The following is a 24,280-nucleotide window of genomic DNA, read 5'->3' on the forward strand; positions in this document are numbered from 1 at the left end:
TAATAAAAATTAGCCTACTGAACTAAATGAACTAAACGAACTAATCTTTTGTACTATTCACTTTGCTGACCGAGATTGAAAGATGGAAATCAGCAAAGTGAACTAAACTTCCCAGGTCTAGATTCAACTGCTGGATTCCCAGTCGTATTTATGCCGCCCAGCCGTGTGTGCTCATGCGTGGGGGATGGGTGGGGGTTCCAACGCTTCGGCGCACATGCTGTTTGACGCAAAACGCGCTTCCAATCTGGATTGAGTGCCGTAATTTCTTCTTTTCTGTTAAAATTGTTTTGGTGTTTAAATATTTCGATGGCCTCCCTGGTGAGTCTCGGGTAGTATTTTTCAGATTGGTGCAGAATGTCAACTTCGTCGAAGCGTATTTGGTGGCCGTCTAGTAGTGTGTGCTCCGCTACTGCTGATTTTTTCGCTGAGTTTTTCGGGCGGCATAAATACTACTGGGAATCCAGCAGTTGAATCATTCTTATCAGAAGAAATTCCGATAGACCACGACTTCAAAGCCCGGAAAACATTCCTAAATGTAATCTGACCGGCCGTGAAAGCCTTAATAGTCTGACATCTAGTGTTAGTTCGTAAAGTGAAATACTACCTAATAGAAGAATTAAACTTTGGAAATTGGAATATTTATACCGATATTAACATAATTTTAATAAGGTCACATTCATGCTAAAACATGAAACCATTTTTTAGAATATTTTCTTAATCGGAATCGGATTTAAACAATTTTTAGACCGAATTATAGCTCTATTCTTTGTATTCTGAATTTCAAGTTGTAAGATAAAGAAAATTTCATAAACATGTTGTATTGGGTGTTTAAATGGGAGTTTGATTTCTTCGTTCAAGTTTAAATACGACTGAAGGCAATGTTGGGCAGCTTAGACAGAAAAAAGTTTAGGGTGTTATATCTTCTGAGTAATCTGGATCTTTATTCGTCTGTGTATTTTAGGTTGTTCACGAGATATTCATTTTTTTAAGACCTGTCCCATTTTCTGCACGAAATTTATTTTACTTATTTATTAATTTTTCGGTGATATTTAATTAACTTGTTTTTAATTCCATGTGATGCTGTACAAACAACAGCTTAAGAAGCTTTGGTCAACTTCTGTTTAGTTTGCTACCTATGCAACTATATAAAGAAATAAAGTAAAAAACAATTTCCTTATGCCTGAAAGCAATATCTTTCTTAAGAAAATGAGAACTTAAAACTTAACTTAAGAGCACAGAAAGTAACCAAATAAACAGATCTATCAACTTAAAATGAAGTGTTATTCGCACAGCCTGATGGCGGAAAATTTGCATTGCAAAAAATATAATAAATTTCTTGCGAAAAATGCGACCGGTTATAAAAAATTTGTATCTTCAGAATGGCTCAAGAGAAACAGATAAATATCCAAATTACTCGGAAGAATTCTGCTTATAATGTTTTATACTTTTTGCCCACAGATAGAGTTAAACTTTGACTAAGAAAACTCGAAGGTATTTAAAAACCCCGCAGAATATGTCTATTAAATAATTTTGCTTATATTATACCTTAAATTTTGTCGAAAATAGAGCTAGGAATCGATAAAAAAATATTCAGATCGGATCACCGACTGAGAAAATATTAACACTTGTTATTCCTCTAATAATTTAGAAGGATATTTACTTTTTCATAAGGAAACGGAAAACCGCTCGTTACAATCTGYATGTTTCTATCGTAAATGATGGAAGGAGAAATTTTACAATTTTTTTGGATACTCTGAGTTAGTATAAGATACGGGTTAAAAAAATAAGTTCTAAAATTCCGAATTACAGATGCGCCAAAATGCCAATTTTCCTTTCGAATATTTGTGAGAACTCAATCTTCTTACTTAAGAAAAAAAGTAAATGATCTATATTATGAAGATTTTATTTTGTTATCTGAATGATTGTAGCAATTCTTATCAACTTCTACTCCAGTTTGTTCTGTTTGCTGCAAAGCCGATCCATTAGAGGTTCTTTTACTTTTCGAATCGTTCTCGAAATCCATCAATTTCGACATTTTCCATTAAATCTTGCTTACAGCCACTTGCGCTACAGTCCTGGATGTTTCAGTTTTTATCAAATTTTAAAATAAACTAATGTTTTACATTTAGATCATATACAATAAATGTGCACAAAATAGAATAGGGAACACTAGATAGAAAGTTTTTGCTACGTTGGTTTACGAGATGAGCCTTTTGCTCTTTGCCGATGGAATATTGGTTTTTAGATAAGTTCTATATTGTTGAGGCGGATTTATTTTTTTACAAACTTCTTGTTGGGTATTTCGTATTATATTTATTATAATTTCGCTATTTTGTAAAAGAATATTGGTTTGTGAATCTTAGAATAATCCCGTTTACTAAAAACAAAATGCAATTGGTGATAAAACGTCTAACTCGAAAACAAATCAAAGGTCCTTCGTTACCTTTAGCGAATATTCGATCGAACTAATATGTTAAAATGAAACGGTGTTAAAGAACCCTTTTCAATAAAATTGAGATTCTGTTGTGGTGGCTTTAAATGGCTCTTTAAGTTAAAGTTTACCAAGGAAGGAATACAGATAGCGGTTACTCGAGGGGTTTTGAGTTGATTAAATGGCTTCGAAAAGGTCTTAAGCTTTTAAATAGAAAATTTGTTAAAGTTCTCTTGAATGTTAATGGAATCTAATGTCGAACTGTTTTATTACAAGTGAACATTCTGTGGAAGTATCCATTACATTCCTAAATATATTAACTTTGGTCTTAAATTTTCTAGTACGATAGAGTTTGGAAACATGTAGTTGTGCCAAGTCAAAATTATTTTGAAATGGTTGCTTCCATATATGAAGAATTTATTGTCCCTATTTTTTAAATGTCTTCCTTGCACTGGATTCATATGAGCATGGCTGCTTTAAAGTAACAAAAAATTTTAACGTTGGAAAATTAAACACTAAAACTGATCCGATCTTATAAACAATGAACGCTTATTGGAAACTTGAAATAGAAAATCGAATGCCTTTTCTGCTGTGAAACTGATTAGTTTATTTTCCATGATTTTATATGTAAAACATAAACATAAAAAAACTCATTACACGTTAATGCTACTTCGGCCAAACGCTTGTGTACATTCAAAACCGTTTATGTAGAAAATTTGGAAACAAAATCTAATTAAAACTTTTATTTTCTTTTTATTAAAGTCCCTATTGATTTGGACCAGGCAAATATCATAATGAAATCAACCGAAATTCTGTGTAAGCAACTTCTTACCGAAAAATTTTAGAGCAATATTCTCGGAGGACTCAAAGAAAATTCTAACCGAGGCCAAAGTTTCCGTATATTAAACATTTACTTAGTTTGGTCGTCTATAGGGAACGGATTTTAACCAGTTTAACTGAAACTGAGCTTTAAGAAAAATAACTTATAACGATACTTTATTTAAAGAAGTGCTGAAAAATATTTTTTTTGTGTTTACTAGTGGGTCGTTCTGCTATTTACTTCCTTTTATCACGTTTACTTATGTTTCTCTCAAATGCTGTTGATATAGTTTGTCTCAAGTGCAGAATAAACGTCTTTTGGAAACCTTCGTTCGCCATCAACCGGAAAATAAATATAATTTGCAAAGCTTTATATACATTTTGTTAAATGAAACTGACAATACCTACCTTGCTTATCTTATTTTTCAGAAGACTAAACTGAACTCACTCTAAGCAACACTTAAAGTTGATTTTTCGCAACATTTCATAAATGTGGTAGTGCTTCAAGACACTTTAATCGCCTAAGTATAGCTCTTCCTGTAGGATTAATATTAATTAACTGCCCTAATGGGACTCCAAGTATGAGTCTACTCGTCGGTTTACTTCAAAACATACTTTCCATGTTTTCGGGATGTCATTAAATGTAAATGAGCAGCAGTTAAGCGGTTTACTTAATAAACTGAGTGGAAAAGTCGWACGGAGAATTTGCTGAGGAAGGAAGAGATTTTAATGCTATGCGTAATAAAATTTATGAAWTTATGTCTTGCTTTTTTTGGGCAATGTTTGAGGAACTGGAATGGAAACGAACAACTGGATAACGTTTTMCAAATAAATATTTTGGTGGCAACAAATGTTTGTAAAAATTTCTTTATAAAAAGAGTGTGCAAAATGGGCCGATATAAGCTTCAGAATTGCAAAATATTTATTTTATTTTGTTCCAAATTCTGTGATGCTTGTTTGATTAAAGCAAGTCGATGGGCTGAATTTGCACCACACGATAGKCAGAWGTGCAAGGCACATAAGGARACGATTTAGGAATTTAAATGTTTAAATATAATGCAAATATATACATMCACCKGAAAAATAAGGAGAACGGGCATAATTCAACAAAAGTTTGAAGTATWTTTTSACACACAAATCCGGTATCTGATTTGCATTTTTTACTGAATTTAGGTTCATTACGGTTACACCCTGTGTTTTTACATGTTTTTATGAGCTACAAAATAAGAAAAGCCCAACATAAGAACAACGAAGCGAAGAAGTCGCAACAACAACATGCAAAATATGACGATGCTAATTTTTTTAAGAATATGTATTAAAGAAATTTGTAATCCAAAATTTACAACAATTTTTGCATTTGGCCCAATTTTTAATTAAACTTTTTATTCTGGCGAAGTTTGAGAACGAAAACACAATACGTGAAGACGTAGAATAACAATTCTACGGTTCGTAATCCAACTTCAAAAGTAGCATGATCTAAAAATTTTTACTATTAAATTCATCAATTCAACAATTAAAATTAGTGGAATTCAAAAACTAAAGTTGCTAACTATCGACCCTTAAAATATAAAATCAATATGTGAAAATTTGAACATAGCGGTAAATTTATACATAGGATTCTGCATGCGAACAAATGCTTTTGAAAAATTCAACACCGCATTGTAAAAAGCAATGTAACAGTCTTTCACATATTTTTTATTGAGGGTCGCAATGGCTAATTCTGGAAGTCTGCAGAAATTCAAAGCCTATCATACACCGATTAGTCACGGAAAAATTGTTTGTTGGTGATTTGGTGGAGAACAGAAGTTCCGAAGAAAAGGCGGATGAAACAGGCAGTTGGTGAAATTCAATGGACAATTTAAAACGAATCATAAAATGTTTACATGTTTTTACGACTAAACTTTATACTTCCAAATGGAAAATATCTTCAAAGCTCTTCTGAAGGACCTCCTTCTTAGAAGTATCATTGTAAAAGCATCTGAAACAATTTGTGTAGTAGATGTACGCTCACATGTTTTTTTTTTGAAAAATCGTTCCAGTTCGTCTTTGGTAATAATCCTGTTAGGATAATAGGTAATCATTCAAAATACAATATCTTGTTTATTAAAAAATTAAATCTTAACATTGCAAAACTGAAAGTAACATGTTCTGAAAATGGAAACGATGGGTCTGGTGTTAGAATAACTTGCTAAAACATTTAAAATGCAAAATAACTCGTTTAGTCGCCAACATTGGTTGTCCGTCATTTACGCTAAGGTTAAACGGTTACAAAAATAACAACTTTTTACGTCGCAATTACAAGACTGAAACGCTGTTATTTAAGGTATTACGTTAAAAACCAATAATCGTTAGTCGGTAGTAGTCGTTTAACTTTGGGTCGAAACGCACATTTAAACAAAAAATATAATTTAAACATTTTTTAAATTAAATTAAAAATTACATTTAAAAAAATCAGATTTACTAAGCTGTTCTGTAATTATATTTTTTGTTGTCAGTTCAAGACAGCCTTCAAATTTTGGATTTATCGTTTTCAAAATATAATTAAAAAAGTCCAGCAAAACATCCAGATGCTTAGATATTGAGTTTCAAATATTTTGTTTTGAGCTTCAACTTTCATAAAATAATGTGTATCATATGCCTAAAAATTATGAATTAAATCTGATTTTTTGCGTTTATCCGCTATAGATTCAAACGCCTGAAATATCGATCGCTGTTAGACCTCAGGGAACATGACGATAGGTGGATGCTCCAGTAAGTAATAAAGGAGACCGAAAAATACACGAAATTAAAAATCTTATACAGTTGGCCGATCTAACAAAGTTTTTGGATTAAGCTCAAACTCACCTCTGCAATTGGCCAAAGCAGTAATGACTTCTGCAGGAATTTTCTGCTAGAAAATTAATAGTAATAATTGCAAATGCAATATTAACTTTTGCAATAAAATAACTAGACGATTTTTTTATATAATTTTATATTCCAACGAAAATGTAAACATATAAAATGAAATTAAAACAACAACATTATAAATGGTTCTTATAGACGGCGCCTAATCACTAACAACGTCTAAGTTCTAATATGGAAAGATAATATGCTTAGCTAACTAGCACATATTTAAGTTTAATTAAGCCACATTATTTCTCTTAGTAAAATATGTTAGTGGTATATTATTTGATTATTGTTAAATTGGGTCTAAATGGAACTTGCTCATTATATCCTTCAATTATATCAATATAGCATGGGAAGAGAGAACTTGCATTGAAAGATGCTTTGTAATTCATGGAAAAAATTCATCGTATCGTAAAAGAGGACAGGAATTTAGTAAATTGTTTGTGTAAATTTTAAAATTATTTCTTAGGATTTTCCGAAATTAGTTAATTCAACTAAGCGAACCAGTTACTTCACCAAGTTTAAAATGTGTATGAAATTAAGATAAATTACAGCACTAAAGAGAATGAAGGCCGGTAAAACAAAAAAAAATGTAATTATTTATTCTAGACAAATTTTTCGCGCAACGTCATTAACCAAAATAAGTTAGAACAGATTCCTACAAAACATTGAAGGATATTAATGGCGTTTCAATGGTTTGTTCCAATACTACTTCACTATGTACTCGTATGGGTTTCTTGGTTCAATAATTATCTATTACTAAACGTATAATATAAAATTACTATTTCAGTACTTTTAATGTTTTCAAAGTGGTTCCCAAAGTATGTTCATTCTATTCTAGGATGCAATTTCAGATTTGAAAGAGAATACTCACATCGAAATCTCATATTCGCTCCTTCTTAACAAATTCACCAAATTAAAATGCTATTAACTTTTTGATATTTTCTTTGATATGAATACGTGTTATACCTTATGGTCAGCAAAGTTATTGTACTTTTTAAGATTACTGATTTTACATTTACTTACATTGGCTTAATCTAGGAGAAAGATATGGAAAGAACAACAGTAAGTTAAGTTGTCACTAGAGATATTACAATTATTTTCATATTGTCCGTGTTCAAGTTTCAAACAAAAATATAGAACTGTTAAAAGTTTAACTGGAATATGACTTTCGGAGTTGTGCTATAAATGGACTTTTAAGCGATATATGTTGAAAAATTCTTGTTTTAAGGAATTACACATGAATTTTGACAGTATATGACTACTGCAGAGTGTAGACATTGGGGGTCACTTGCAATGTCCAATCGTTCCATTAGTTTGAAGATGATTCAAACTTCCCCAAAAATTTAAAATTTGCAGACATCTATTTGAATGGTGTTACCAACAATTATGTAATACAAAATGCAACATCAAATGATGAATTCGACTAATTGGTATGGAAAAGTAAAACAAACTTTTTATTCGCAATACTGTAGGTAATTTTTGATCACTTTAAACATACGGAAGTTTAAATGAATGCATTTCAGGCCAGGCCAATAATCAAGTAAGATTTTGTAGATATAAAAAACATTTTGATCAGTCAGACCAAGTCATCATGCCCCAAATCAATTCCTGATGAAGAATCTGGTGACTAAATATCTGCTTCCACGTAGTGAATTTAAATACGTCCAAAATGGAAAATTTGAAAGAGCTTAATGATCACAATTATTAGAAACACCGTTACGAGCTGTGCAGCTTTGAAAGGAAAATGCATATTAATTGCACAGCTAATCGGTGTCTTTCATCGCTTAGTAATTTGCCATTTTTTACATCCAGTATATTCGGTTCTTACACATCATTGATAAATCATTCGCCCAGTTCAGAATTTATTTAAAACCATCGTTGCCTTGTCGGGAGTCTGGTTGGCGATAATCGTTAATTTCATCGCCTGCTGGTTCGCACTGATGGGGGGAACATGTGATTTTGCCCCCCTGGCCGCAAATACACTCCAGGCAATTTCCTGTGCTGTGAGGCAAACTGTCGCCAACTTTGTATTCTTCACCTGAAATAAATCAAAATTTATTATTAATTGTCACAACTTATGGTGTAAATCTACGGCCAAGGGCTTGCTCGTCGAGGTTATAATAAACATTATTTTCCTTTTACCTCAATGTTCGCGGTAGGATTTTTTGGCTTAAAGAGTTTCAAATCTATGTTCTTATATTCTAGGGAAGAACAACTATAGTAGTTTTAAATATTTAAATGTGACTCAACTAACTGTATGCTTCTTTATAGTATTAATTTTCTGCATTTTGTTTATATATATATTTATTTTTATTGAAACGGAATAAATTTGTTGGTATCGGAGAACAATAAAACTTTGTCAAAGATTTACAATTTTAGTTTGTTCAGATTTTCCGAGAACCGGTTTCGAGCCTATTAGTACTCATCTACAGAGTTCAATCTTAAATAAGTATTAAATAAACGCGGAACTTATTGTGCCCCAATATTTTACGGCAAATCGATTTTACTACGAACGAATCTACATTTATATCCGAATGAAAACTCGGGTAATTAATTAAACATTAAAAACAAAAAATAATTAAACAAGTAACTCAACTTGATCCCATCGGCGATTTAGTAATGGGTAGACCTGATTGTGTTCTATTCCTTATATGCTGCAATCAGTCAGTTTGTGTGATAAAGCATAGTTAAACCGTAATCTGCGTTAAATCTGAATTGCAATGCGGTGAAAGGTACGATATGAAAGTAAGCAAATTATTGAGTTCCTTTTCAAGTCCAAGTCGTTTAAATAAAGATCCGAAATCTGGTCTATAAGATTATAGTTATTATAGTATTGCAGCAAAGCAAATTATATTTATGTTCTTGTTAAACGTAGCTTACAAAACGCGGACACTATTGAATAAAGGATTTACAATGGGCAAACAGAACACCACTTTAAAGAAGGCAAACATATTTATGTGCGAATAGAGCTAATGGCAAAATCCCGATATGGCTTTATAAGTATTGCGCCCGGAGACATTTACAGTTATTAAGCGTTATCACTTCCGAAGCCTCAAGGTATTTTGTATCAAGACTTAAAGGTATATTTGATTATAAAGTAATACAATCTGACAGCGGTGTTTCCACTTTAGATGTTAATGAAAGATACCAATAAACATATACGCCAAATTGCCAACTGTTCTTTAACAAGATCAGGCCACTATTACAGTGACAAGGAAATATGATTTAAACGCAGTGAACGCCTGGAAATGGCTAATTTATTGGGCACTTTGACTTAAATTTAATATGTGCTTCATAACACGCTGCTACAAAGTGTTGTGTCGAGAACAATTTATAAGCAGGTAGCATAAATGAATGAAGCGCTTCTTTGTATTAACACAACATTAATATTTATATTGCACAACTTTCAAAAATGACTCACATCATTTTGCTTTGCTTAATATCCAATTTTAAGCGTAAATTTTGCAACTTTCTCCTCTTGCTATTTCTTGGATATAATCCTGAAATAGTCTAGAACCACATATAGCAAGATCCATTTTATAAAGTAAGAAAGGCGAGAAACCTTAATTTTCTTCAAATGTGACGTTTTTAATAAGCATCAGAGTAGAACGCCTTGCTTCTTCATCTCGAACTTCAACAAACCCAGATAACATTTTTTAGCACCTCAAAAGTGAAGTCTGCGTGTTTACGGAAATATATGTTTTTATTGAGTCAAAGCTTCGTCCCTTACCCAATAGATACAAGAAAAAATATACATGTTCACTCTGGGTGACAAGTTTCTCAATTTCCATTTACTTTTCTCACAACAGACACATCAACAAAAGATGCAATTGACTTGATCAATTGTTAGCGACATTTGGGATGCCAGCATATATTCATTCGAATCGCGATCATCTTTCATGTCAAAACAGTTCGTATCTTATTTACATTCTTGCGAAACAGTATTCTTATGACATGGAAGGAAATGGACAAGTGGAACGTTATAACGGTGGATGAAAAGCAATAAATCTGACACTAGGAACTATCTCGCCTGCATTATATAAGAATGGATTGAATGAAGGAAATGTGCACTTAAACTAATAGCATATATGCACAAGAATAAATATTTAATTATCGAAAAGTTTCTACTGCTGGCAGGTCCATTCGTATATGGTTTAATGATTTTGACGCTGTTTGATGAGAAAGTCACACACTCATGGAATGTATGATTAAAAAAAGTGTGATATTGCATTGACGTGTAAACGGAGGACTGCTCGCCCTTCCTGTAAATATTTCAACTAATATAATACTAGATAAGTTATATATTGTTGAGGCGGATTMATTTTTTTATACAAAATGCTTGCTGGGTATTTYACCTCAAAAAAGTTCTTTCTCTTTAAAAAAGACCGAAYGTCCTCAAGTCTTTATTAATTTAATTCGTTCTTATTGCGAAATAAGAGCACTATTTATCAATCTGTAATAAAAGACGTGAGGAAATTCTGTCTTTTTAAAGAGGAAAATTTTTGAGTCGAATTACCCAACAAGCAGTTTGCATAACATAATACTGATACATTACATATTAGAAGTTGTTGCTTCGAACAGTTATTCCTCATTGCGTTCGATGTAATGCTAATAACTTAAAATATGAAAATTTAATTCATTGACTCCATCGAAAATCTTCACACGACCTCAATAATTAATTACCGACCGACAATAATTAATTAATTAAGTTCAATCGGAGGTTAAATAACAGTATTGACATGAAGAAGCATGAAACGAATTAACGTCTATCTAACATAAAATATTAAGTCCATAATTAACTCACCGCAAAAGCTTTTTTTTCATTTTAGCAACCGATAACGATGAAAGTCACTATTGTTTTGAAACCGAGTGATCTATACTGGGTTTTTTCTTAATAAGTATCCCATCTTTCGCAGGGCGATTTCCCAAGTTTTTTAAAGATAAAATGTCTATATGGCGTCGACTAGCAAGGCCTTAGTTGTCGAGCTATCGAGTGTTAAAAGATTAATTTTATTTTGTGTTATATGTATTTTTTTGTTTTATCAGTAATTTTGGAAATAATTACCGTATTTGAACAAAACTGAGTATATTACTACAATGGTCCTAAACAGAGAGTTTTGCAACCTACGAAACTGTAATTTAATCGTGGTTCTGCTCTTACATGTGGAGTTACATATATGTATTTTTCTCTGTTGAAGGGTCAAAGCTTTTTCATGCATGTTTATATCACACTTTTTAGCAAGTAAATTTTGACGTCAGGAAAAAATTATGCTCCAAAACCGTTTTGGAAACATTTTGATTGATGATGAGAAAGAGAGAAAGGCAGTTAAGTACCGCCCTTCACATGCAAGAGCAAAGCCGAGATCAAATTGAACTTTCTCATCTCTCAAACCGTCCAATACCAAGTTTTGTCTAAATTTCGATGTTATCTCAAAAATTACTTAGATAAAACCAAAATTTAAATACTTGTAGCTCAGTAAATAAGGACTTGATTACCTATGCCTATATGGACTTTTAACCTGGCGTACTTCATTGCATTTCTCTAATAAAATATAATTTAAAAACTTTTTAAAGCCTTTAGAAACGGTTTCTGCTTAATGTCAACTCACAACTATTGAACTTATTACTTTTATTGATTTGAGCTCAATATTAAGTGCTTCTGCTGMTCTCTACATTTGAGCGCTGAACAATTAGTTCTCCTGCTACTTACTCCCCTACTTTAGCATGTTCTGTTATTTCAAACTGTTCTCGCAAAAATAATTTATATGTTTTGACGCAAAAATACAAATCTGCCGACATGTTTTTGCATGAGATTTTACATTATTTTACATTAAATGTGAAATCTAWTAAGCTCTAGTTCCGACTTGCAAAGAAACACCATGCAACCAATGAAKTTGATYACTATACTTGGTGAAWGTCATTGTTTTTCCCAGTGTTTAATTTTTCACTTGTAATAATTTGTTTTGTTGACTATACCGTATTGCTATTATATATTCGTAAACCGCATAGATTGATTTTCAAGGCTTCTTGTACTCAAAAGCATWGAARAAAAATAAAAAGTTAGTCCAACTTATRAATTGTAATTGTTAAGGTCCAATCGGATAAACTCTAGCTTACAGAAACCCTGGAGGAAAGATGCTTATTTTTTATTAGAAACGTTTTTTTTTWAATCCGTTACGTGATCAAACAGTTATCAGATTCCAGTTAGCAAGGTAGGCTAGATGCAGATTAACTCTTATCCTGTGGTCTAACAGTAAATCTAACTGAAGAAACTTGATATTCATTGCATGCTTTTCGAGATGCAATTACACGCCTTAACGCGACAGATAATTCAAATACAAATTGAGATAATCTCAGTAATCAAATTGAGATAAAGGAAAATAATTTTCTTAAAAGTACATTTCAGGAATAATGTTACATTCGCCGTACTTCCTTAGTTCACTTTGGACAAAAATTCCAATTTTTTCTCTATTGTTTGCTTTATTCCCAGCTTTCAATAGTCCAGTCAGTTTCAATTTCAAGTTTCTTTGTCGTTACAGTTATTCAAATTCGGAAAGGTCTTACAGATTGTTGTCTTAAAATTGATGAAAACTTGACTTTATTGCCACCTCGTTTTAAGATCGATTTAACATTGTCTTACCCATAACGATACAGCTTTTCGCATCCTCTGTAGTACTTTCACTTTCGGTACTGAGTTGTATGTCCGAAGACCCATTTTCTTCAGTTGATGATATGGAATAGGAATCGCTATGGATGCTGGAAGATTCATGTGTATCAGTTGGCCACTGGGTCGTCGTTGTTTGAATTGTCGTCGAACTGGAAGACTTTTTTGGATTGTTCAATTTCTTTGTTGTAGGATTTGCTGTTGTTGTTGGCGGCTGCAGCGGTGTTATTTTGGGCTTTGACGTCGCTGCTACAGGAATACTCGCTGGAAAAATTGTTAAAATTGTTTTAAATATCATTTTGCTCACATCGGTAATCAGTAATTTACTTAGACTCAAATGAGCCTATTTTTTACGTAATTTTAAACTTGCTATTAACGTAAAATTATAAAGTTGCAGACTTTATTTTGAAGAGCTGAGTTGCACACAGTGAAACAAAATTATCGAAAAGCAGATGATGTCGAAGTTTGTGGTTGTAACATTCCCATTCTCAATGTGTATTTTCTGTTAAAAACCAGAGTAAACTAAAAGCTACTCTTATTTTTCTGTTTTGGCGGCAAGTGGTTTATATTGTTGTATTGAATAACATTTCTGTTAGTTTAAGTGCAAGAAATGCTTCATGTAGAGTTATTTTCCAGCAAAATAACTAAGATTCTTTTACAATCTAACACATTGAATGTGACAGCTAAAAAATACCTGCTTGAGTTTCTTCTAAGAGTTTCTAATTTGTCTCTGTCGAGACCGAGAAGCTCGAACAAAAATAATGAAACATGTTATAGGTTGATATGTAAATTTCTTGTTTCACTTGCAAATTCGTTGAATATAGAACGAGTTTCCTGAGTATTGATTGGTAACGTTTGTACGCTGATTTTTGCCTTTAAGTCGATGGATAAAATAAGATGAAATTTACATTTCGGAATTACGTTCTCGCTCCGATATTTTACCGATATTACAATGGATTGTTTCAATGCAAATGCTTCAAAATGAAACCGGTTTAAAGAAGTTTTTCGTGAGCTGGATTTATTAAGATTTTCTCGTACACCGTATTAAAAAAGTAACCGAAATAGACAGGAAATTGAGGTATTGATTTACATAAATTTCTCACTTGTTGATGACTCTGATATTGCGCGTGTGGTGGTATACAATGTGTTATTTAAGTTTTGAAGGTTCAGTGTATATTACAGGTCGTGTTTGTCGTTTCCAAGCACATGTCTCTCGTGTAAATATTTAATTTTTTAAATATTTTGTTTGTTCAAAAATTAAATATCTTCTTATATATAATATTATATCGATTACGTATTCATTGGTCCTAAACAGAGCGTTATAAAATTCAGGTGTTTGTTTTGGGATGTTATAAACTACAACAGAAACGAAGGCGCTTAAATCAGAGAAAACTGGCACATTTTACTGTAAAACAAAAATGTACAAAAATTGTAAATTGCTACTACAGAAATCTTCGAAAGAAATCGACATTTGCTCACAGTATGTGCAATTTTTGCCGATAATTGAAAATACGTTTTAAAATTAATGTCACGTTATTAGAACACGTTTTTATTAGTATAAAATTTGCAATACAGTATTTTGTTTTTGACCTGTCATCATCAACTTAAAAAAAAAGAAAACATGAATATTTTACACCAGTTTATGAACTATACGAACGATTTTTCAAACATTAGCCGTTTTTTTGGCAATATCAAATTATCATTTTATTACTAAAACTAGAAGTAGAATTTGTGGTTTCCTTTGAGCATTGGCTTGAAAGAAGACACCCTTTTAAACTCTCGAAAACTAACGAGTTTGTAGATTGTTTAAATTAAATTTACCTTGATGAATACTCTTTTAGGCTTTAGTATCTTAAGCAAATAGAGTACGTATTATTAAGTTTCTGAGGTGGTTCTTAACAATTTTTTTTAGTCGACAGGTAATTAATTATTTTTAGTTGCATATCTCTAAGGCTTTCAGTATTTTCTTGCATCTCTTTTAATATTTTTGGTTCTTTCACATCAATAGTATTAGCTACCTGTTTATAATTAAGGGACACATTTTCGTATAGAGTTTTAACTCTACTAGTTTTAACTACTAACTCTTTACGGTTAGTATCGAGTTCCCTTTCTTTTCTGTGACTTTTCTCATTTTTTTTATATATGTTAGCAATTTTCCTATATCTTCTGCTTCTATATCCCTCTATATCGTTCAGCGTTGATCTTGTTTTCACTTCTCTTGTCCACTAATTTGCTTTTTCGAATTTTTTCTATCCTTGTTATACCTCATTTCCTTCGTTTGGGCCATCTTATTGTAAGCTCACCCACTTTTCTCAATATTTTTTGTCATCTATTGTCTATTATTGCTTAGCATTTGTTGATACTTTATTCTGTTGAGGTAATTTTTATTGTAAAGTAATTGTGTTTTTTTTGTGGTAAAAATTCAAAAATTTGGAGAAAATTTAATGATTTTTTAAAACATTTAGACTAGTTTTCTTTCCTAAACTGTGATTTGCGCTTAACTAATGGTGGAGTTATTTTCCTTTCATGTATTTTGTGGAATTTTAACGTATATCTAAAATTTCTCAATAAAAGAAAATAGGTTTATCAAATTACGTACTGCAAGCCGAGAATGGTTCTTGACTTTTGCAGGGACCCTCCAAAGGAGGTGGACAATCCTGCCACCAACAAAACATTTCGCCGTCCAGGCAAAGGCAGAACTCGCATTGATCCGCTCTGTATATCTGAAACAAGAAAAAATATTTAGTGGTACCTCAGCTTTATTTTTAAATAGTCGGCCAGCTTCAGTGCTGTTGCTTAAAAATGCATACGAGAAATCCTGTTCCATAATACAGCTCCCGTCCCCATTCATCCATTACTCATCTTTACATTGACTTACATGATATCCAACTTCTCGTCGACGAAAATAATTCGAAAAAATTCATGATGTCTGGACCTGTTCAACGTTTCAGCCATTTATCTTTATTTCTCTTTGTTTCACACACTCTGTCGTGACAAATGTTATAGAGACTGACAATCTCCCGGAGATATTACTCCATAAAACTATCGTGCGGTTTTTCCTGTATTTTTATCGGTATACTTTTGAACTCAGTTTCGCGGAAATACCGCTGCACTTTGTCATTTGGTCGCTTTTACAGTCCCAAATTGCGCTCTTTAATTTGCAGTTTTTTTTGTCAAAGTATTTTATATTTTAGGGATACAGTTAGTACCGTCTATATCTATCTGTACCGTAAGATTTGGGAAGTTTTCCAAAAAAGTATAAGTTGTTACTGATTATAACACGCAACTTTTGAATTGTAGCTTGTAAACGTTTCATTAATTCCAAGTTCTTGTGGCCAAGTTATTAAAGATAAATGCAATTTGCAACCTGAAACATGGTCTATTAATCCATTAAAGGTGTGTCGACTACATATATATTTGATGCAAAGAAAAGCCAATTCAGAAGAGTTTATAAAGCTTTATAGAAATTTATTCAAAATGATCGCGGCTTTTAAACATGATTTTAATGAGTTTTTTAGAAAAATCTAACATTAAAATGAACTAAAACTCGTAAAATTCATGTTAAGGTCATAGCATTGGCTTTATTAAAAAGATAATTGTATGCCGTTATTTTCCAAAGGTCCAATTTTCGACCACTTTCATTCCACCAGAACATAAAAAAGCACATCAAACAGTGAGTCTTTCTGGATATAATGGCTTTCGTATTTTGGATTTTCGCCGCTCAAAATTTGTCAATTTATTTCGAAAATCGCTGTTCAGTTCGCCAACCTTCAACGCAAAATTCGAAAGCTGCCAGTCGAAAATTGCATTCTTGAATGTGTAATATGGGAATTTCTTAAAATAAGCTCTGAAGTCTTGATTTCCTCCAGAAACTCACCTTTGCTAATGGTTGAAAAAGTAACTCCGTTTGACGAAAATGGTTTTACCAAAAACTCTCTTTCCAGTCGAATTCAAATGAACCACAGGATTTTGTTTTCGGAAAGGCAAAATTTTGTGTCAAAAAATAAGTTAAGGGTTCTTTGATGTGGACGACGAAATTTCTAAAATACCTTACTGTAATGTACTTGCCCAAAACGGATCAACTCGATAATTTCATCACAACATAAGTCTTACATAAGAACAAATTTAGAGCGATTTTTACTAAAATACATCATACCATTCTCGATATAAAAAAAAACATATTTTTTGAAGAACTTTGATAATCAATAGCAGAGGAGCCCGATATTTTTTGTTAATAAAAGTTAGGTCAGATCGTCTTCTTTTGATGCAAAGAATATCGTAGCATCCTTTTGATCAGGTGCTTACGGGACATCCTGTATTATAAGAAGAAAAATAATTGAGAAATTAGAACAAAAATGAAAAATAAATTCGTAGTTAAATCCAACCGATCTATTTTATTCCAAAGAATATGCCGTTTTACAAAAGTTATATTTATACATTTATTTCGAAATTTTATCCCACTTATCCGTAGCGTCATTGGCCTTTTTCAATTCACATTGCCCAGTCATGCACAAGACAATTTATCATCGGAAGTTAATAATAAAATTATTCTAAAAGTCCGTCATTAAATTATTTCGGTTCAATGACGAACGATTTCATTTGAAACGTTTGGCACACATGAATGCACTTGAATCAAATCTCACAGTCTCACAGAAAAGGAGCAAATATGTTAACTTTTTTCTCGAATCGCTATTCAGCAACCCAATTCGAAATCGACTTCATCATAAATGTCATAAAGGAAGTGAAAAAGCCCAATAAAAAGGACCGAAACGGTTGTAGCTGGGCGATCATTCGCTTTAAATGGACGTAATAACTTTCTAAATGACATTTTAAATAACCCGGTTAGGCTAAACGGATTCAGGGAGTTTTGCCGATTTTATGTACTCTTGGGTGTCGATTGAAATAATGCTGCGATAGTATTAGATTTTGTTACCAGCGAAGCATCCGCAGAAATAATGCCGTCAAATTTGGATGATAATGAAACCTTAGTAAATGAAAGGATAAAAATGTGCGAATATTTGAATAGTTAATAGAAAGAGAGGCATCGCGGTAGGGCCCGGTCTGATATTAGGTACGTTTTATAAGATGAGCTCAAATATGATTGATGGACCAAAAAAAGACGGAGTAGAATGTCATAATCATTCATCGTGATCACCATGAGAAAATAATAAATATTAAATTGGGTCAACAACTCTCTGTAGGAAGGAAACTTCATGTAAGAAAACAGTGCAGATAATCCAAAACACTAAGATATACAGTGAGTGYTWTAATCGAAAAATATGCCYCTCAACTAACTTGATTAGCACCTTGAGTACCTATTTTGAGGCASCAGCCGGGCGAAAARTATGACATTTAAAAATCTTGTATGCAAAACAAAGAATATTTTTCATGGATAATTAGAATGATTTAATTGTGCAACGAGTGTATAAATTGCACCAAATAAGCTCTAATTCGGTGTTTCTTCTTTCTTTAAGGTCTACGAAGTGTACAAAAATTAGGTTTAATTTTACAGGAAATGTTTCAGTTAAGTTTCGAATATCAAATGCTGCAAAACTACTTCTCAAAACTGTTTCAAATATGTATTATCTTCATAACACTTGCATCATTTTTTCGTTCAATCGAAGATTTGCACAAATTCAAAATAGTAGTTTTTAACATCTTTTCTTTCAGTTTGTTCAATATATTTTATCCAGTTTGAGCAAATTGGCGACCCTTATTAATTTTCCGAGCTGGAACTTTTTTGCCTTTCAAAACGCCTTCGACGAAAAGTTATAACGAACTCAAAAATAGAGAACTAAGTTGCCCAAGAATTGTGTCATTGCTTCAAATGTATTTTGAGATCGAATTTCTAAAATTTCGGAAGCTTCATAAATTTAATTAACGTCTTATAAATAATTTTCTGTTTTCATCAGTGATGATTATATTTTACTACTAAATATACTCCTGTTCGAGAAATGAGTTGCGATTAATCTCTATTTGTCTAATGTTACTTGTTCGTCTTGTCGCCACATTATTACATATTTTGCACTCCTGGTGCAAATCGGTTTTTAGTAAAGACACACAGTAGTTTTGGGGTTCCGTTATATATGATTAATGTCTATTTTTAATTTCTGATAAATTTTTGTTATTACCTTCTTGAATATTCTGCTCTCCTGATGCAAAATAAAGTTTTTTTTAGTCACACAAGGCGCGCACACACAAATCAGTTTATTTACCCTTAAAGCCTTACGTTCTTTTTTTTCTGTTTTGGGAGGGTCACAGAGAGGAACATTTTAGGGGAGAAGCGAATTTCGTCCATAGGATAGTTTATTGTCATTTGATGATATTTCTATCCTCACCTTTTCTACTTATCGCCACGTATAAAGCTCAGTTGAAATTGAATCATATGGGAAATATCTCTCATTAAATCTCCCTAAATCTAAAATTCCTGGATACGTTCGCTAACTAAAAAAATGAGAAAATTTAAAGTTCATTTGTTTATGTTTCAAACGGAAGACACATGGAGATTACGATTGGGCCTATCAATAATTAAATTATGTAGTCCTGGGAAGGATCAAAAAAAGTCCGTTCAACTTTTATGAAATTTAGACATACTCACACAAGTATGTACCTACTGTTATTGTTACCAGTGATCTGAGAACATTTTTACATGAATCCCGAAAATATTTTTTTTTAATTACCCTTACTCGCTTCCGCGCTACAAACACATCTTGAAATCTACCATTTCGACCCCAAAACATCATTCCATATCAAAGTGCACAGCTAGCAAAATGTGTTATCATAAACTTTTTGCCAACCTTATTTCTTTGTTGTTCATCTGTAATGAATTGCAACAGCTAAACGGAAAGTAGGTGAATCGTATGTACAAAAATTGGCTCTAATGCACGTAGTTGGTTTATTTACCTACCAAAAGTTTTGCTACCTGCAAATATGCCATATCGCCCATTGCTTTTTTTTAACTTCAACGCCTTTTGATGGATTTCTCGAAAAGGACGCTATTTCCTAACAAGCAGCTGCTAGAATTTGGAATTTCAATTCATTTTTCTGTGCCCGTGTGTCAAACGTGTCTCAGCGAAATTGGTTTGTATTTCGTTTGAGCTTTCCTTATGTTTGTATACAGGATTTACCATTCAAATACGAGATCGGTGTACCAATAACGACAAACCAACCATAAAAAAGTACTTAAATATATTTGCAGTTTTCTCTAAATATTTTTTCTACATTTTTCTATCATGGTTTTTGTTTGTTCGCTGCTTTCATCGGCTAGAGAATTTGCAATAGCCTTATAATACTATAAGATGGATAATACTATAAGACTATAGGATTGCAATAAAATTATTTCAAATATGTAATTGATTGATTCCGGATAGGAAAGACCCACTTTCGTTTAAATTGGAGAATTAGATATGTGTGGGGTTTTAGGAGCTAAAAAAATGCAGGTCTAGCTCATGCGAAAAACGTATTATTCTTTAATTCAAATAAATTTACTAAATGTCACAAAATGATATGCGAACCATGAATGAATGATATGCAATAAATTGGGTAATATATAATAAAAATCACTTAATTATATTTAAGAAGAATACATTTCGAGCAAATTGGTTAGCAGCACTAAATTCACCGCAAACCAAATAGAACAGCAACAAGACAAGTTTTTCTTTAACTTGCTGTTTCTGTTTAATTTTTTCCAAATCGCATTTTCATACGTAATAAATTTTCAATTTTTTGAATCAAACGCTATAACATGAAACAAAATAGTAGGTATATTACTGAGGTGGAAATATAAGTATTTGATCAAATCTGCCTAACCGATGTTAACATGTAGGTCGTAAATACAGTTTTATTGCTGTTTTTTTTTGTTTGACTAAACGGAGTTACACATTTTAACAAAATTTGTTCAAAAATCTGTTCAACCGAAATCTGTACAAGAAAAGGGCAATCACGTTTTTGTCACCCAGTTTGATGTTTTAAAAACACCTAAGTATATTCGCGCATCAAATTACGAAAAACTTTGATCTATGCTGAATTTTGAGGAAGTATCTAATAAAGAACGAGCTTATATTATTTTAAATCAATGAACTGACCGTCATTTTCGACACGGCTTTAACATAAAAAATGTGTAATTTCGATTGGCTGCAATTTTTCGGGATCGCCTCTTTTACCTCTAAATTAAAATGTCAATTTGCTGTTCAATTAGTTCAAGCTCAATTTCTTAATTGCTTTAATGATCTTGCGACATGAGTTTGATGGAAAATGGTGCATCAGCCGATTACTGCTATTTCTACTATTATTTACGTAAACTTCCATTTTTCAAATCAGTGCGAAGTAGGGAATTTAATCCATTAGATTTTTTGGCCAAATAATAGACCCAAATCATCAGATGTTTAATAAAATAATGAATGCGGAAAAATCATTTTGAAATGTGACTTTCGTATTAAAATAAAAAATAATTAGATTAACCAGGGACATTTTGAGCAACGCTGTCGAAAATAAATGTCTTAAAATTAATGATTAAACTGAAGATATATTACTGTTGATTGAAGAATTGATGTTTAAAAAATTAATATAATATAAATATAAAAAAACTTAATTATAGCGCTTCAGTGTGCTCTAGGACTTTGCTGTTTAATCTAATGACGCTAGTATGTTAAGATATCTACCAATAATGTCTGTTTTCTGTAAAATATTAGCCAAAGCTGTTTCAGCAGTCACAGAATTTTACAAAATTGCAGGGCGTATCTGAATTTTCGTTTTTTTCGAACATACGTTTAAAGTGAAGCAAGGAAAAAACGACCCCTGTATTTTCACCTTGGGAAACATTTGCCAATGCTTGAATAAGTGGACGAAACATTACATAATACTTTATAAATTTTAAAGCGTTCATAACTTTAGTTTTACAGTATTTGGATTAAATTGCATAACGCTTATAGTTTTCTGCACATATTAACAGAAGCAAAACAGTGTGTCCAGCTTTAAAGGAGTGTTTAATTTTTTACTAGTTTATAATATTTCATATTATTCAGTCGATTGCGAGGCGTGCACAATATCAAATGCAGTTCTAATTACCATATTCCTCCATCTAAGCGAACATTTCCTGTGATCCACCAAAATACTAAAGAGAAAATGGGCAGATAATGCGTTATATTCACCTGTCGCTTTAACCCCGGGTTCTCATAGAGATAAAGCTAAAGGCACTTAAGAGCGACGCTTTCCTTGCTTAAAAATGATGATGGCGATGGTATTAAATATCTTTGTGCCTGCCTTTATTCGGCTGTCTAATGCGACCTATATTTTAGCCATAACAACACAGTTACAAATCAAAATCTTCGCCTGAATTACTCTTGTTAGCTGTTCACATTCACATTCCAATATCAATTTTCCAAAAAGATTTAAGAGCGATCTTGCCGAAATCCGACGCACAATAAACGAACTGCTACTCTTTCAAGTAAACTAAAAGCCGAAGACCGGGGATACGAACCGGTAAGTCGACGTGTGTTCCATGGGGAATGGAAAAGAAGATAAAAGAAAATTATACCATATTTCCAGGACTCCGGAAAGGATACATATTCCCCATATCGGCAAATCCACTTATTTCACAGTGAAAAGTTACAACGAGCAAGACAATGAGAGGAAGCGTTAATTTTAAAATGTTTGAGTTTTTAACAATTGCGAAGTCCTACCTTTTTTAATTTATAAATGTAGCTCCTGTAGTTACAACCTTTCTACAGGCCGCCAGTTATGAAAATTTAGAAACATATGTGTGATCAAATTGAAAGCATTTTCGGGGAAATTTGACGATTTTCTTTACCCCACACCTTTTGGACACCCTTTACACCCTTTATACAACAAAATAAGAGATATAAACAAGTACAAACTCTCTCACTTAATTATTGCACCAGTTCCAACTTAGATTAAGTTAAAGAATGGCAACTAACTTAAGATTGATTGTACGAAGGTTTTCAACTAGCGATTTTCCTTCAAGACGTTCCGCACACTGCGGCAAATTTCAAATAACTGTAATAAATTATATTTGTTCTGCTTCCTGTTCCTTTTTGCAGCACATTTGAATCCAATCTTTTAGTAGTAAAGTCAACTAACTTTTCAACTGCAGAGCTTTACTTTGTGCGATTTTACAATCTATTTTAAGCATATGATTAACATTGACGGAGTTTTTGCTACGAGCTCATTGGATTATAAGGGCAAAATATTCTTTGATATCTTAGATTTCTTGGATTTTGCGGACAACAACGCAAAACTTGTTTAAATGTGGAAATAGAGAATGAACTTTATCGATATTTGCTGGAAACACAATTGCAGGCAGGCATTTGTTTACAAACACAATCTAAGTTTTAGGAGGATTGCATAGAAGGAAACCGTCCGTTTTCGCAATACAAGAAAAAACAAAATTTTATTCTTGAATTTTTAAGTTACATTTAAATCGAGTTTATCGAAATTAGCTTTACAGCTTTCCGTTCAAAAATATTAACATTATTCAATATTTCTTCATATTTTATTGGAAAGATAAGTTAATACGGGCATATTTGACTACGTATTGGCACAAATTTCCAGATAGATGTTGCTTCGTGTTCTACGTAATCCTGAATTTTGATGTGATAATAAATATCACAAATAAAAGAAAACTCCCCAGGAAAGTGTGAATAATCTCTCCGTGCAAATCATGCCCATTTTAAAACATTTTTTATAATAGTTCTTTCTTAATATTTGGATCGCACGTCAGTATTGGAAAAAGTTTAATTTTAAGTTAAGTAATATTTTAACAATATTAAACGCGTATTTTTGAATTAATTCATAATTGCAGAATTCCGAGTTTCAACAATGTGGAATTGCACGTCGGAATAATTCCATTTAATATGATATATTAAATAATTTTACCGGAACAGGAGGGGCAATTCGGCAATAAAATACTTGTAGAAATTTCGAGCGTATAATGTTGATTCCATGAACATTTAATGGACAGTTAAACTTTTAGTTAAAAAATGAATAGAAATTGCCTGCAGGTTCATAGGCAATTATATGAAATTTAAGTAGCCAATTTCATTCAATGTTAAAACGTGTATGCAAAAACACACTTTTAGTTTCAGCGTTTCGCTTTTCCAAAATAGTAAGTGATTGCAATGTTGGCATTGTTTTATTGAAATAAGCTGAATCATCAAAAAATGTATTCTCTCTACTTGATTTATCGTGCTGTTATGAAAAAACAAGACTTAATTCTATTAACAAAATGTTTCCCGCTCCTTCAATTAACCCTTCGATAATAAACCATGAACCACAACAGCGAAAGCAGCTCTATAAAACCCCCCCAAAGTACCATTTGCTTAACTCAATGTTCTCCTACTTAGATCTTTGCATGGGTACATAATAATGTACTTAAACAAGCTAATTTGACTACGTTAAATGAATGGAACTGTATTATGTGCATACCATTAACCGAGGAAAATTAATGTTTGTTCGGAAAT

The 24,280-nt window shown here is 32.2% G+C and overlaps 1 protein-coding gene across 2 annotated transcripts in view; it reads right to left on the minus strand.

Annotated features, from left to right (window-relative positions):
- Positions 1–7,481: 7,481 nt before the first annotated feature.
- LOC109539003 overlaps positions 7,482–24,280 on the minus strand; it is a 138,203-nt gene continuing 121,404 nt past the window's right edge. For both annotated transcript variants that reach the window (XM_048663771.1, XM_048663772.1), the window contains exons 3-5: positions 15,403–15,526; positions 12,780–13,067; positions 7,482–8,177 (exon numbers count right to left, since the gene is read on the minus strand). In XM_048663771.1, the coding sequence (XP_048519728.1) occupies positions 8,002–8,177; positions 12,780–13,067; positions 15,403–15,526 (588 nt within the window). In that variant the 3' untranslated portion in view covers positions 7,482–8,001. The remainder of the gene's footprint in view (positions 8,178–12,779; positions 13,068–15,402; positions 15,527–24,280) is intronic.

The sequence above is a fragment of the Dendroctonus ponderosae genome, unplaced genomic scaffold, assembly GCF_020466585.1.
Source record: "Dendroctonus ponderosae isolate FM_Combo_2020 unplaced genomic scaffold, Dpon_F_20191213v2 Dpon_F_20191213_2, whole genome shotgun sequence".
Taxonomy (NCBI): domain Eukaryota; kingdom Metazoa; phylum Arthropoda; class Insecta; order Coleoptera; family Curculionidae; genus Dendroctonus; species Dendroctonus ponderosae.